The 14,277-nt window shown below is 34.6% G+C and overlaps 1 protein-coding gene across 1 annotated transcript in view; it reads right to left on the bottom strand.

Moving 5' to 3' along the window:
• The window catches only part of MLLT10 (myeloid/lymphoid or mixed-lineage leukemia (trithorax homolog, Drosophila); translocated to, 10), a 229,025-nt gene that overhangs the window by 38,402 nt on the left and 176,346 nt on the right, over nucleotides 1–14,277 (bottom strand). The window contains exon 12 of the mRNA XM_012644131.1: nucleotides 8,421–8,513. Within this exon, the coding sequence (XP_012499585.1) occupies nucleotides 8,421–8,513 (93 nt within the window). The remainder of the gene's footprint in view (nucleotides 1–8,420; nucleotides 8,514–14,277) is intronic.

Below are 14,277 nucleotides of genomic sequence, written 5' to 3'. Positions count from 1 at the left end.
AAAAAAAAAAAGAAGAGATAACTTAAAAACTTAAAGCTTGAACAGGCTGCCCTAGAGAAGTCAGCCTGTCTCAAAACTTTGGTTTTAATGCCTAAAAGGAAAAAAGATGAGACCTTGGGTCTCTTAAAGATGGAAGGCTGAAATTGATGAGACTTTATTTACGTAGCTGAGAGTTCTAACGGGCCACACTTTCAGTGGAAGAGCAGACCATCCAAAACAAAACAAAACAAAACCCCAATCCCACACACAAAACCACAGTACAGGGAGAAAACAAGGAAGCTGGTCCAATTTGGTCTATGTTCTGGTGGACAGGGAGTAAAAATGTCTGCGTTAAGAATTTAATAGCACAGCCTCACCTTCAAATAGTTTCTGGGTTTGAATTTACACTATGTGCCTGGTCTGGTAAATCCCAAGCATTAAATTAACATAAAAAAGGGTCAGGTAGTGAAGCAAACACAAAATCTCTCTGAAAGGATATTATCATCAACCCAGGCTAAAACATGAGTTCGCAATCCAAAATTCGAAGCCATTTAAGCAAACAATCCCCAAGATGACAAATTAGCAGGCACAAATATTTAGAAAACAGAAATGACAAATAAAGATTGAGATAAATATTTTAAATGATTAAGAACCTAAGAGGAGGAATTAAAAAATATGAGAAAGGAACAAGATTCTATATAAAAAAGAGGAAGCTGGAGTATCTTGCTGTTGTAGACACAATTCTTAAGACACCTCCCTCCCTGCCCTATCCCTTGGTTAGTGAATGAAACAGAAATCTAGGTACTGCTGTGAAGGGACTTTGCAGATTAAATTCAGGTTACTGGTCAGTTGGCTTTGAAATAGGTAGAGTACCCTGGGTTATCCAGGTGGACCTAATGCAATCAGACGAGCTTTTCAAGACAGAAGAGGAAGGCAGATGAGTCAGTAGATTGATTGACCATGTGGCAGAATACAGCAAGAGAGAGGCAGCAGAAGGGGAAGTCAGAGAGCCTATAAGCGCCAGAAGGATTCTCACCTTTGCTGGCTCTGAGATGTAAGGATATTTGCAAGGTCCTAAAAAAAGCCTCTAGGAACTATGGGCACCTCTCACCCTAGAGGACAGCTAGTAATGGCGACCTCAGTCCTACAAGTGCAAGGAAGGAACAGGATTCTGCTAACAACCTGAAAGAGCTTGCAAGTGGTTTCTTCCCAGAGCCTCCTGATAAGAGCCCAGCTGGCCAACACCTGGATTTCAGCCTTGTGAGGCTAAGCAAAACATCCAGCCAACCCAACCTAGACTTCTAACCTATTAATAAATATGATAAATGAAAGCTAATGAACCTGTGCGGTTTTAAGGTGCTAAATTTGTGGTAATTTGTTATGGTAGCAATAGAAAATGAATACATTTGCAGTGCCGGGAAGGAAGCATTCAAAGAATAACAAGGACAGGTCAAAAGAACAAGGAGCCAGCTCAAAGGGGCCCCCACTGAATAAACTGTCAACAATTTGAACACCACAGTAAATCGTGAGTAATGGATTATTAACCCTATGAATTCATAAATTTAAACTGATATAAACTGAAAGATTGATGAGGAGTAGGATGTTTATACAATCTCATTATTCCACAAAATAACTACTAATTATAAGGGGGAAAAAGAAAACCTTTACATTGGAAAAGCCTGATTATGGGCCATTGATAATACACAATGGAAAGATCAGTTCTATGATATTCCTGCCCCAAAAAACATAACCTAATGAAAAAACTAGCCTAAAAATAACCTAATGAATCTAATGAAAAAATAAATAAAATCCAAAATAACTAGCCTGGGATCTCCAAAACTATTGAGACAATTGTCAAAACTTGAATAGCGTTTGAAGACCAGATAGTAGTAGTATAGCAACATTAATTTCCTGTTCTCAATAGCTGTGATTTTGTGGGAGCATGTCCTTGTTTGTAGGAAATACTTAAGTATTCAGTGCTCATGAGATATACATCTACAACTCACTCTCAAATGGATTAGAAAAATATCAAGTTCTCTCTACTATACTTGCAATTTTTCCGAGTTTGAGACTGTTTCAAAAAAAATATTTTTAGATGTGGGGAAAGAACTAAATACATTTTTAGGAAAAAAAAAAATGAAAAAGAAAACCAAACCAGGTGCATTTGAAAAGGAACCACAAAGAATGTCTAAAATTAAAAAAAGTTCACTGAAATTTTTTACTCAATAGTAAGGTGAAACAATAAACAGAGCTAAAGAGATAATCGATGAAGAAAAAAGATCTAATTACTCAGATATAGAACAGAGAGAGATAAAGAAATGGAAATTATAAAGGAGAGGTAAAGGACAGAAAGAGCAGAACTGAAGTCTAAATATGCCTAATAAAAATTCCAGAAGCTGGAATGGAAAGAATGGGAAGAAGCAATATTTTGAAATGTAATGGCTAAGTCTGTGTCCAGAATTGATGAAAGGCATGAATTCTCTCAACCAGGAAACACAAGTCCCAAGAAGAATTAAGTTACACACAGATACATAACAAAAACAAAGAACAGATCTTAAATGAATGGTAGAACAATCTGAGGGGTAGGCAAACAAATAGGAATGCAGGATTTTTGGGGCCAGGCGCAGTGGCTCACGCCTGTAATCCTAGCACTCTAGGAGGCCAAGGTGGGCAGATTGTTTGAGCTCAGCAGTTTGAGACCAGCCTGAGCAAGAGCGAGATCCCCGTCTCTACTAAAAAAAGTAGAAAGAAATTATCTGGACAACTAAAAATATATAGAAAATAAAAAAAATCATCCGGGCGCAGTGGCTCGTGCCTGTAGTCCCAGCTACTGGGAAGGCCGAGGCAGTAGGATCACTTGAGCCCAGGAGTCTGAGGTTGCTGTGAGATAGGCTGATGCCACGGCACTCACTCTAGCCAGGGCAACAGAGTGAGACTCTGTCTCAAAAAAGAAAAGAAAGTTGGGGAGGGCATTGGCTATCTTCAAGTAAAGCAAGATTAGATAAAAAAGAAAAAGAAAAGAGAGGGTGAGGAAACTATAATGACAAAGTCTCTAAAAAGATAGAAAAGGATGAAATCAAGAGCACATGTAACAAGCATTAGTCTTTGGCAGCAAGCAAGACTGAATGGAAGGAATGGGAGTTGGATACAAATCAAGGTGGTTTGCCGAACCGGGTTCTAAGAAGATGAGTGAGTGTTTTTTTCTGGGAAAGACATCCAGTATCTTGGGTGTGGGCAAGGGGCAGTCAAAAATATATATCATAGAAAAATTAGCCAGGTGTGGCAGTGTGTGCCTGCAGTCCCAGCTACTCAGCTACTCAGGAGGCTGAGGGAGGAGGATCCCTTGAGCCCAGGAGTTTGAGGTTGCTGTGAGCTATGACGACGCCACAGCACTCTAGCTGAGGTGACAGAGTGAGACTCTGTCTCAAAAATAAATAAATAGATAAACAGTTATGGCAAAAAGTAAAAGTTTTCTAGATAGGTGTATTAACATTGCAAAGCAATTTAAGTTTCAACTACAATTGTTATCATGAATCTATAATGATATGAATATGTACTTGGTGTGGTTTTTTCTTCTAGAAAACCATAGCTCAGATGAAGTATAAAAATATGAACTGTCAAGTAAATGAAGGCAAGTACTTCAACTACGAAGGGATAAGACACATCTAAATTAATTATCAATCATAAGCCTACATGAGAAGCATCATGAAATGTACATGTTACACCGTAATTTTTTCTTCTGTTTCTTTAATTAAAAGAGATATTTAGTAGAGGTAAAAAATGTGCCAAGTAAAACGAAGAACATAACCTTACTAGATACAGCAGCTATTAAAATAATTTGCCATTTTTTGTGAATATTTTTCTGTTTTAAATAAAAAGTAATGACCACATTTGATGTTAGAAAATGAAGAAAAAAACTACTCTTGAACCGTTAATTTTAATAATTTTGTCTCACACTTTTTCCATAATTATTCCTTATGTTTCTGACTCTTTGAACTAGAACCTGAGCAAAAGGAAAGCAGGAACCATGCAATGAGTTTACAGTCCACCACGGCACTCTAGCCCGGGCAATAGAGTGAGACTCTGTCTCAAAAAAAAAAAAAAAAAAAAAAAAGCAGCAGCAGCTTACAGTCCTTTGCCAGGTACATGTTAATAACTGTGTGCATAACATACCTATAATTTGGTGTTCTGAGTTTGGTGTCTGGGAACTACAACACAGATACACTTCCAAGTTCCTAAATAAGGAACTAGAAAAACTTCCTACACATCACAATTAAATCCAGGAGATGCTACAAGAAATATGAGTATAATTTTTAATTCCCAGTACTTTTTTGCTATGATAAATATTTCTGTAAGTCTAGCTTTTTCATATTTTGTACAATTCCTTAGGACACAAGTCATTTCTTCTATTAAGTATTTTCTGGATCTCTCTCCCCAAGAGAGACTTCAATATTAATATTCTAAAAGTCCATGTTGTACAATTCTCTCCTTATCTTTAATATTTTTGAATTTCCCTACATAGTGTCTAATGAGGATTTTTCCTTCACTCTTTTTTTTTTTGGCACTCCATGGGCCATATTTTTAAAGAAACTTTACTTCCATTGTTTCTTTGACTTCTTTCTTCTTCTCCATTTTTATTTATTTCCCTTTCTAGGGCTCCTGTTACCTAGATTTATTCTCTTTATTACTTTTATTCTATATAAACACACACACACACACACACACACACACACACACACATACACACAGACCCGGTCCATTCCTTATTTCTAGGGGGTTTTATCTGATTTACCAATTAATTATTTTGTTCCTTGGCTATATGCACTGTGTTATTTATTACATTTATTATATTTTTTGACTACTGTAGTTTTCCATACCTAAAATTTCTGCTTGTTTCTTTTTAATATTTTGTTTCAAATCACTATATCTTCCTTCAGGTCTTTTATTATGTTTATTACACTGATTTGTTTTCTCTCTGTAGCTCCTTCAGGACTGATCTGAGTGGAAATCAGATTTTCTACTAGTGCCAACATGAATTAAAGTTTTTTGGTTTCTTAAGTCAGAAATAACTATTAATACAAGCTTTCTAATATACCTTTAAAATGAAAATGTTAGCTGCTCCTAATATTACATGCATGATGGAAAAAAGTATGAGAAGCATAATTCCAAATATCTAGCTGTTATTACATAAATATACTATTCTGTTAGAAATGGGCAGATACATATATCCAGAGATCCTGAAATAAAATGACCCTATGAGTATGGAACAAGTACTATCAGCTGTCTATGGAAATAGCCTACCATAGGACATGGTCTATGATTCCAGGTTTAATCAAGATGATTGGGACATTGTTTATGCAAATGCAGGACTAAAAGTTAATATGAAAAGAAGCTGCAAAACAATCACTGCATTATACAGAGAGAAAAAGAATGTTATCAAGATGGTGATAATCTTTAACACATTGCTTGCCACACAAGAAAAAAATTTTTTTTTCCTTGGGGCCACAGTGTTTTATTATTAAAATAGAATAAAAATTACAAAAACAAAATGATCCTTTCTATTTAATGAAAAATTTGTTATTTTTTATTGTTTTCTGTGCATGAGTTATGTACAACTTGAAAAATAGTTCTCGTGGCTCCCAAGGTGAAGAGACTTGTGAGTTATGTATGTTTCATGAGGCCCTGGGCTCAAAACTAGCATGAGTTAAATACAACTCACGTGGCAGTTAACGTGGTAAACATGATCTGTCTTAATTCTGACATCAGATTCCCTAGGCAAGCACTTTCCAATTTTAATTTGTTTTCCCAAGAAGATCAATGTAAGGAAGAATAAGACAAGCAACGTTTGGCATTCTTGACAGATATGTTTTTACCACAAGTGATTAAATGACATTCTTCCCAACCTTCTTTTCTGAGATGCTGGCTTGAGTCAGCCCTCTGGATCAACTCTAGGTATAGGTGTACCGACAAAAACAAAAGGAGGCTATTATAGGTGAAAACGATGATAAGGATCTGAATCAACACAGTAGCCACAAGGAAGAAAGGGTAGATTTTGAAAACAAGAAATTAGATATGAAAGTATGTCTAGAAAGCTTCGACTGAATTAATTACAAAAAAATATTTAAAAGGTAGCACTTGGTGATTGATTTCATAAGGAATAGGGGGAGACTAGGATAAGAGACAGGCACAAACACTCTTAACTCAGGAATAGAGGTTTTTCATAATACAAAAGGAGAGGAGAGAGAGAACTTCCCTGGAGACACTGAGAATTGCAAAAGAAAGAAACTATAGCTTAGAAGCATCATCTTTACATATTTAATTATTATTATTTATTACTTATTTAATCATTAAGGCACTAATGTGAAGTATAAATACAATGGTGTTTACTAAAAGGACAATGCCTTTGTAAACACATTCAAGGTGCTACACATACCTGAAAGAAATAATCAGTTCTTTTTTGGGGGAAATCCGTTTTTAAAATTTCTACTGATTTAAACACTCATTAAGTAAAAATTATGAAGTTTTTATAAACTAAGTTTTTTTGGTTTTGTTTTGTTTTAAAGAGACAGGGTCGCACTCTGTTGCCCAGGCTGACGTTTAGTGGCCCAAGGGGCTCAAGCATTCTCCCACCTCAGCCTCCCACGCCACCACACCCAGCTAATTTCTAAATTTTTAAAAATTTTTTGTAGAGGTGGGGTCTTGCTGTGTTGCCCAGGCTAGTCTCAAACTCCTGGCCTCCCAAAGTACTGGGATTACAGGCATGAGCCACACTGTGCCTACCAAATGTGTTTTTAGCTTTTTAGTTTTTTTGCTTTTTTTTTTTTTTTAACACAATGTTTCCACAGCTATTCCCTTCCTTCAAGTTGAATTTTTCTACTTGTTCACTTGATCTCTTCCCATTTGCTCCAGATTCTTGGTCCATCAAATATCCCTCTCTTGAATCTTAATCCTTAATCTTGGGTCTTTCTTTCCACCTATTAAGACTTCCCTGATCCAACCTCTTTCTAGACTGTCTTCTCTATCAACACTTCTCAGCCATGACCAGTCTCCGAATTTTTGCTGTTAGCCTATATGGACTGGTTCCAATTCTCTTTCATGCCCAAGCTCTATTTCTTTACATGCTGAATGTCTCTACCTAAATACCTTGTTGATAAATGAATACCCTGCCTCCTCAGCCACTGTCATTCAATTCATTTACCACCAGTTCTTCTTGGATAATATATGTCTCATTAGTCTGACTTCCAGGATGCTCGCTCAAACCCTCAATATATTTGGGTAGATTGTAACAAAAATCTATTTAGTTTCTCTCTTCCAGCATTAGCTCTTTTCAGTCTTCTTATATGCTACTACCAGGTGAATCTTCATAAAAAACAGGTTTTATCATCTTTTTTTCCCCAACTCAAATACCAACTACTTTTGACTCCTTGGCCTAATAGCTAACACTGCTATTTTTCATATCAAATATCAGTATTACTGTCACTTTATACAGCCTGTGTATTCTCACAACAGTACCAGTGCTTGTGCTAATTTTAAACCTGAGATTGGGAGTCTAGCTCTGATCCCATCTCCAGATAACTAAATTTTACATGTTCTTTAAGCATCAGGTTAAATGTTACATTCTCTGGACATCTCATTCCTTCATTTGAAAGTAATTTTGATCTTGAACTCATATTGGCCATTAAAGAAGTTATAACTATATCCCTTGAAACTGTTATTTATATACATACTTCTCTTTCTTTTAGATTATGTGTTCTTAAAGGCAGGATCCATTTGTAGTATGTATTTACTTCCCCAAAGCAACTAACCAGAATCTTACATATAAAAGACCTTAATATATACTTGTCAAATGATAAAAAGCTAAGATAGTCTTGAGAAGGAAAGTTCCACATTAAAGGTACTCACAGCCTGTAAGATTAGTTTTATCACTATGTGAAAACCAAGGTTTTAGGGGAAGGAAAAGGATATAGATGCATATGTTAATTGGCTAAGAGTAGTGGATTCCATTTCCTAGTTCGGAATACACATGCTCACTCTCAACCAATCCTGAGTATTTTAGAAATATAAAGAATTAGAGAATTATTATAAATCATGAAATATGGTATCAGATTCTTCCTTCTCCTTAGTGAGAGAGAAGGGATACAGCTATAGCAAATGGTCTTAAAAATCAAAGACCTAGGCACCTAGACCCTTATAAGTAAACAGTATTGGGAATTCTAAAATCCACCTACCATGTTTTAAGCAATATGACAAATCCAAACAACAATAAGAACATGAAAAAAGTTTGTACCACCTAACATCCAAGATTACAGATAATTCCTTTCAGGCATCATTTTTTGTGACTCCAGATCCCTAATGTTGCTTTATATGGGAAGGTTTCCAAGCTACATCAGGATTAATTTAACACTATTACATTTAGAACCATGCTTGAATTTGGTACATACCTATGAATTTAAGTTCCTGCTTTGTTAGTGTAGAACTGTCATCTCTGTCTAAAGAAAAGATACACTTTAATTTTGGATTTTTAATCACCAGTTCTTAAAAGATAGACAAGTTGAGAAACTTAAGACATTACAGGGGAAAAAAAAATCAACAGGGTTACAATCCCCCCAAAAAAAACCTATGTAAATTTATAAAGTCATTGGCAGAACTCTAAATAGATTATTAATGGTATTACCACTTAATTAATCTAAAAGTAATTCTTATACAATTCATTTCCATTTATACTACTTTCCTCACTCAGTAGGAACTTTTTAACTTTCAGCCTCTCTTGCAGTTTCAATGAGACATTCATAAATTCATTTTGCTTTATAGTAGTTAACATAAATTCTGAAAATTAAGTTTTTTCCAAAGCGCCTGACTCACTAACCAAATGGTGATGTCTTACTGTGTTTATTTCTTAAGTCTTTGAAGTCTATCTTCCAGGAACCAGTAGCAAGAAAGTAGCTTGGATGTTTGGAAATGGAAAAAGACTTACCGTTTTACCTACAGTATACGTCTTATACTACTTATTGGCAGGGCTGTGTAGTATTAGTTAAATTCTTTCCTATACAGGTTTAATCATAACCCTGCCCGTAACTTCATGCCATTTCATCATGTGTTCTGTCCCCCTCAAACTCATCTTAGATCCTTACCATTTTTCTGATTCAAGACGGCAATTCTGAGGTCTGGGTTTACTTTCCTTCAAGTGCCTTTCTTTAGAGTGTCATTCCAACCCTCTACCAATGTGCTTTGCAACCTTTTATTACTATGGCTAAGGCCTAGTTCCCCCTTTCCCCCTAATTATTCCTTCTCAAGTGATTTACAGTTTGTGTGTATTAGAACAAACCTAATAGCATTTGTTATATCCTGGGATGTGACAATTTACTGTATAAACATAAAGAACATAGCAACGAATCAAGTTTTTTTAAAGTCTGCTGTGATTAAAAAGAAATTAGAAAAAAGAAATAAAAAGAAATTAGATCTAAAATGATCTAGATCAATGATTCTCAATCTGCACACTGTTGACAGTGACAAGTCATCCCATCAGTAACAGCTTATTACACACAGTGACTCTCGAGTGATGCAGACTATGGAACAGTTACATATGCCTAAGGATTACTCGTCTCTCTTCTTGGATTCCTACCCACTAATGCTTCTCTGAAATGAAAAAGGGACATGTGAAGAACAAAGATCCAGTTTCCTACAAACTAGTCTGAAAAGCCTGAGTAGGATCCTATTCTTGAGAGAGAATGTTTACCTCGAACATCAATTAGCATTCACACTTATCCTCATCCTATAGCAGATATATAAAAATAATTGGTTAACATTACTTTACCTCCTCCATCAAATGAGATTTGTTTAATGAGCATAGTCATGACAAACCATGTCATAATTAAAAGGAATTTAAAAGCAGAATAAATGGGACACAGAAATCAATTAGCAATATACCGCTGTGAAAATAGATCTAAGCTCTTTAGCTACTTTAATCCACTATTTTAAATTTATATTAAATAGTAACACAGGGCAAGACAAATAAATGAAATAACTCTATTACTGGAGCAGAGAACCGAGTTAATACGCTGAAATAAACAAGACGGATGCACATTTTAATTCCCACCCCTCCCAAAATGAGCATACTGCCAAAAATATATGAAGCTTACTCAAGGATTATGTAGCAATTGACAGCAATTCATTCATTTAACATTTATGGAAAGCCTATTAGATAATGACCTAAATACTGATAAAATAGAAATGAATAAAACCCAACTTCTACCTTAAATGAGTTTATAGTCTAGTCAGAAAGAAAATCCTATAAATAAACAGCCTAGAAAGCCCTGCAGCAAAATCATCACTGAGACAGAAAGATGAAAACCAGAATGATATGCTAGTTTTCAATTGAACTATAAAACTAAACTATAATCTTTCTATACAAATCACTTATTTCATCATTATTAAGTGTTTAAAATATATCTACTAAGTGAAACAGAGACGTTAAACTTACAGTTTATCAAGATCACGAAATCTAAATTCTCTCAGTCAAGCTGCCTAGTTCCAGCGCACCACCACACAACCAAATATTATGAAATAAAAGGCACTTCAGTTCATGGGCATCTATTTAAAGATAATCCCCCATATACTGTCCTTTAAGATATTTAAATGACCACTTTGCCTTTCCAAACTGCCTTAGAAGTTTCTAAAATTTATATTATATATCTCTCCTAACTTTTGTTTTCTTTTTCCTTTATTGGGACAATAATTATAATATTATGTCTTCACTTGTGAAGTTTCTTGAATTTCTCTGATCATATAAAATTTATCCTACTGGGCTTAATTTGTTTTTTGAGATTGGTGAAGTATTTTCCTAAAAGTACTTTTCTTCACATCAAAGTTATTCTTAATTCCTTACCTAAAAACACGAGTTTCGAAAGTTTATGGAATATTTCAAACACACCCCAAAAAACAACCACCATTAAGTCCTAAGATCCTCTCCAAGAAACAACAAATCAAGACATATGCTTAAAACTCAATGTCTATGACTATTAATATATAATATCCCCCTGGTCCTTATACTTTTATTAATTTTTTTAGAACAAATTTCAGTGAATAAATAATTTTTAATTTTATAAAATTCTATATAAAACATTTTGAAATACATCTGATGCTAGAAAGTAAACGATGAAAATAATCCAGAGTCTCAGAGATTTTTATGTTTCACCAATGTGAGATAAATATGACTAAGATACAGATGAGAGAAACAAAACCAATTATCTAGAGGAATAGTAGAGATAGATTGGAGAAAGTATTAGAACACCATGTATGAGAATGTATAAGTATTTTTTTAAAAAAAGAGAATGAGTTAATAAGTCATATCAAAAAGACAAAAAAAACTGCAGGAAATAAAACTGTGTTTAGTTTTAACAACTACTTTTACTAGATAAAGTTGGAAGTCCACATCAACAGATACAAACAAGGTCTAAATCACAGATTTTGGAGAGAATAACATAGTATGTATCAGGAAATTTACAAGCAGCTTATATTGAAGCAGCATAAAGTTCGGGAAAAGAAGAGCTGAGAATGGAGAGTGTAAGGACCAGATTATGAAAAACTCCATATACGAGGCCAAGGAGACTTTTATCCCATAAGTATCAGAAAATTCTTTCAGTAAGACAGTGTGGCATGGTCTGATTTGCGTTTTAGACAGAGCATCAATTCTGGGAGCATCTAGAGAATGGACTGGATAACAGAACAAAGGTTAGGAGCAAAGAGTTCAGATGACAATGCAGGACTTAACCAAGCAGAAATGGAAATACAGTGGAAATACAAAGGAAAAGTTAAACTAATGAATAACAGGGAAAACCTTAAAAAAAAAAAAAAAAAACAATGACCAAGAATATGAGAGGGGAGAGTTTAAGTTAACTTCCTAGCTTAACTCTGGTTTAGGTGGCTGAGGACCATACAGAAAAAAGGAACAGAAGAGGAGAAGCAGGCTCAGAGTGGGAATATAAGAACTGAAATTTATTAGGTTTTTGGAAATATGAGTCCAGAACTCGGGAGAAAAGTCTAGGAGGCACAGATTTGGGAAGCTAATGAATATAGGTAAGAGTTGAAGCTACAGGCATGTATAAGATATTTTCCAAAGGAGTATGTGTGGGATGAAGAGAAAATACAGGATGAGGAGGAGGGACAATTAAGGACTAGTGAAAGAAATCAAAAAAGGTACTGACATAATTTCTGAAAGAAATGTATAGCTGCAAAGGCCTATTTTCAAGGAAAAAAAAAATCTCTAACCAGTATTCTAATCTTCTACCTTAAGAAACTAGAAAAGAGCAAACTAAACCCAATGCAAGTAAAATGAAGGAAATAATAAACATTACAGATAAACAGAGAACAGGAAAATGATGGAGAAAATGAACAAATCAAAAGTTGGTTCTTCGAAAGATCAACCAAAATGACAAAATTGCAGCTAGGATGATGAAGAAAAAAGGAGAAATGACACACATTACTAAAATCATGAACAAAAGGGAGCTATTACTAACCACCTCATCAAAATAAAAAAGATAATATTATGAGCAATTGTATGCCAACTAACCAGACAGTACAGATAAAACGGGTAAATTCTGATAAACACACAACTACCAAAACTGACACAAGAAAAAATAGAAAATCTGAATAGACCTAAAACAAGAGACTGTGTCAGAAATCAAATTTTCTCAACCTGATAAATAGCATCTAAGAAAAACCCACAGCTAACATCATACTTAATAGTGAAAAACTGAAAGCTTCCTCCATAGGATAAAGAACAAGACAAGGATGTGTGCTCTCATCAATTCCAATCAACACTGTATTGGAGGTGGCAGGAGGGGGAAATGGGGAGTTGTTTAATAGCTACAAAGTTTCAATTTTACACCATAAAAAAATTCTGGATATTGGCTGTACAACAATGTGAATATACTGAATATTATTTAATTTAAAGATTATGTGTATTTTACCAAATTTTTTTTAAAAAGCTAACACTTGAAAAAAAAACAACCACCACAATATAGATTTTTCCAACTAAGTCCAAGAAACTCTCCCTCAATTGTCCAAAGGACAAAAATCATTCACTAGATGTCAATCCTACATTTGTCTTTGCAATTAAAAATATAATTCCATTACTTAATTTCTTTTCTCTATGTGACTGAGAAAACACAAGCATCTGACTATACTAATACAGAATTCTCTCTCAAACACAACACTGTAAAACCAAAAATTTCAAAGAAAACCCATATTTATGAGTAACATGACAACCGTCCCATCCAATTAATACAACACAGTACTTTATTAACGATGGCATCAAAGTATTCACATGGCAGTTCATTCACAATTTCTCCCCATGATGTCTACTTTCTTTTTACCCCAAGTACACTTTTCTCAATGAACAGGATACCTCCGAATTCTAATATTTCAAGAATTGAAGAGCAAGTCTAAATTTACCTATGTAAACTAAAAAGGATGTTAAACTTCTTCAGCTTTTGTACTTCTCTTCCAAAGAATGATAACATCTTAGGTTTATTATAAAGAATAAATCTCCGCTCTAGATACCTAATGTTCAAGAATTCCTTGTTATCAAGACTATTCATTATCTAAGCCTCTGTAGATACAGCTTCCATAGGGAAGCAAGAGTTATAAATATACTCATTAATAAAATGATAACTTATAAAATGAGCTTCCCACCCTGACCGCCCCCACCCTCAAAGCAACAGGAGTGTCTAAGCCTGCTCATTATGCCATCAGTCTCTTGCTGGCTGTCAATATTGTAAACATCTGACAATAAAATCTGAACACAATGCAAATTGACTACAAATTAAACTACATTAGCAAAATATATAAGATTTCATAGAGTTAATGAAAAATATATTGGAAAACTCAGAATCATACATAAACAGTCACAAACAAATGAACCGGATCAGTTAACTGAAAAAGAAAACCAACAAAGATGACACTAGACTAAACAGAGTTTCTGAACATCAAAGCATTAAGGAAAGTTCTTGAGGAAATTAAAGAAACCCTTAAATATTTTTGCAAGAATGATCTTCATTATAACTACATTGCAAATGTGAAAAATGATAGCATTTGCCTTACATGTTGATTTCAGAATCCAACCCAGCAAAAGATGCAACTCCACTATAAAAACTTGGTCCCAAACTAGATATAATTAAAAAGGCTATCTTCCATTTATTCACTATACGCAATACAGAGGGTAAGACAATAAAAACATTCTGATCAACACGTAAGTGCACATATAAGAATAACATCTATTGGATGTTGGGCAGGGGGCAG

This window comes from Propithecus coquereli, unplaced genomic scaffold (assembly GCF_000956105.1).
Source record: "Propithecus coquereli isolate 6110/MARCELLA unplaced genomic scaffold, Pcoq_1.0 Scaffold103, whole genome shotgun sequence".
Taxonomy (NCBI): Eukaryota; Metazoa; Chordata; class Mammalia; order Primates; family Indriidae; genus Propithecus; species Propithecus coquereli.
This window is presented reverse-complemented; position numbering and strand designations above follow the sequence as displayed.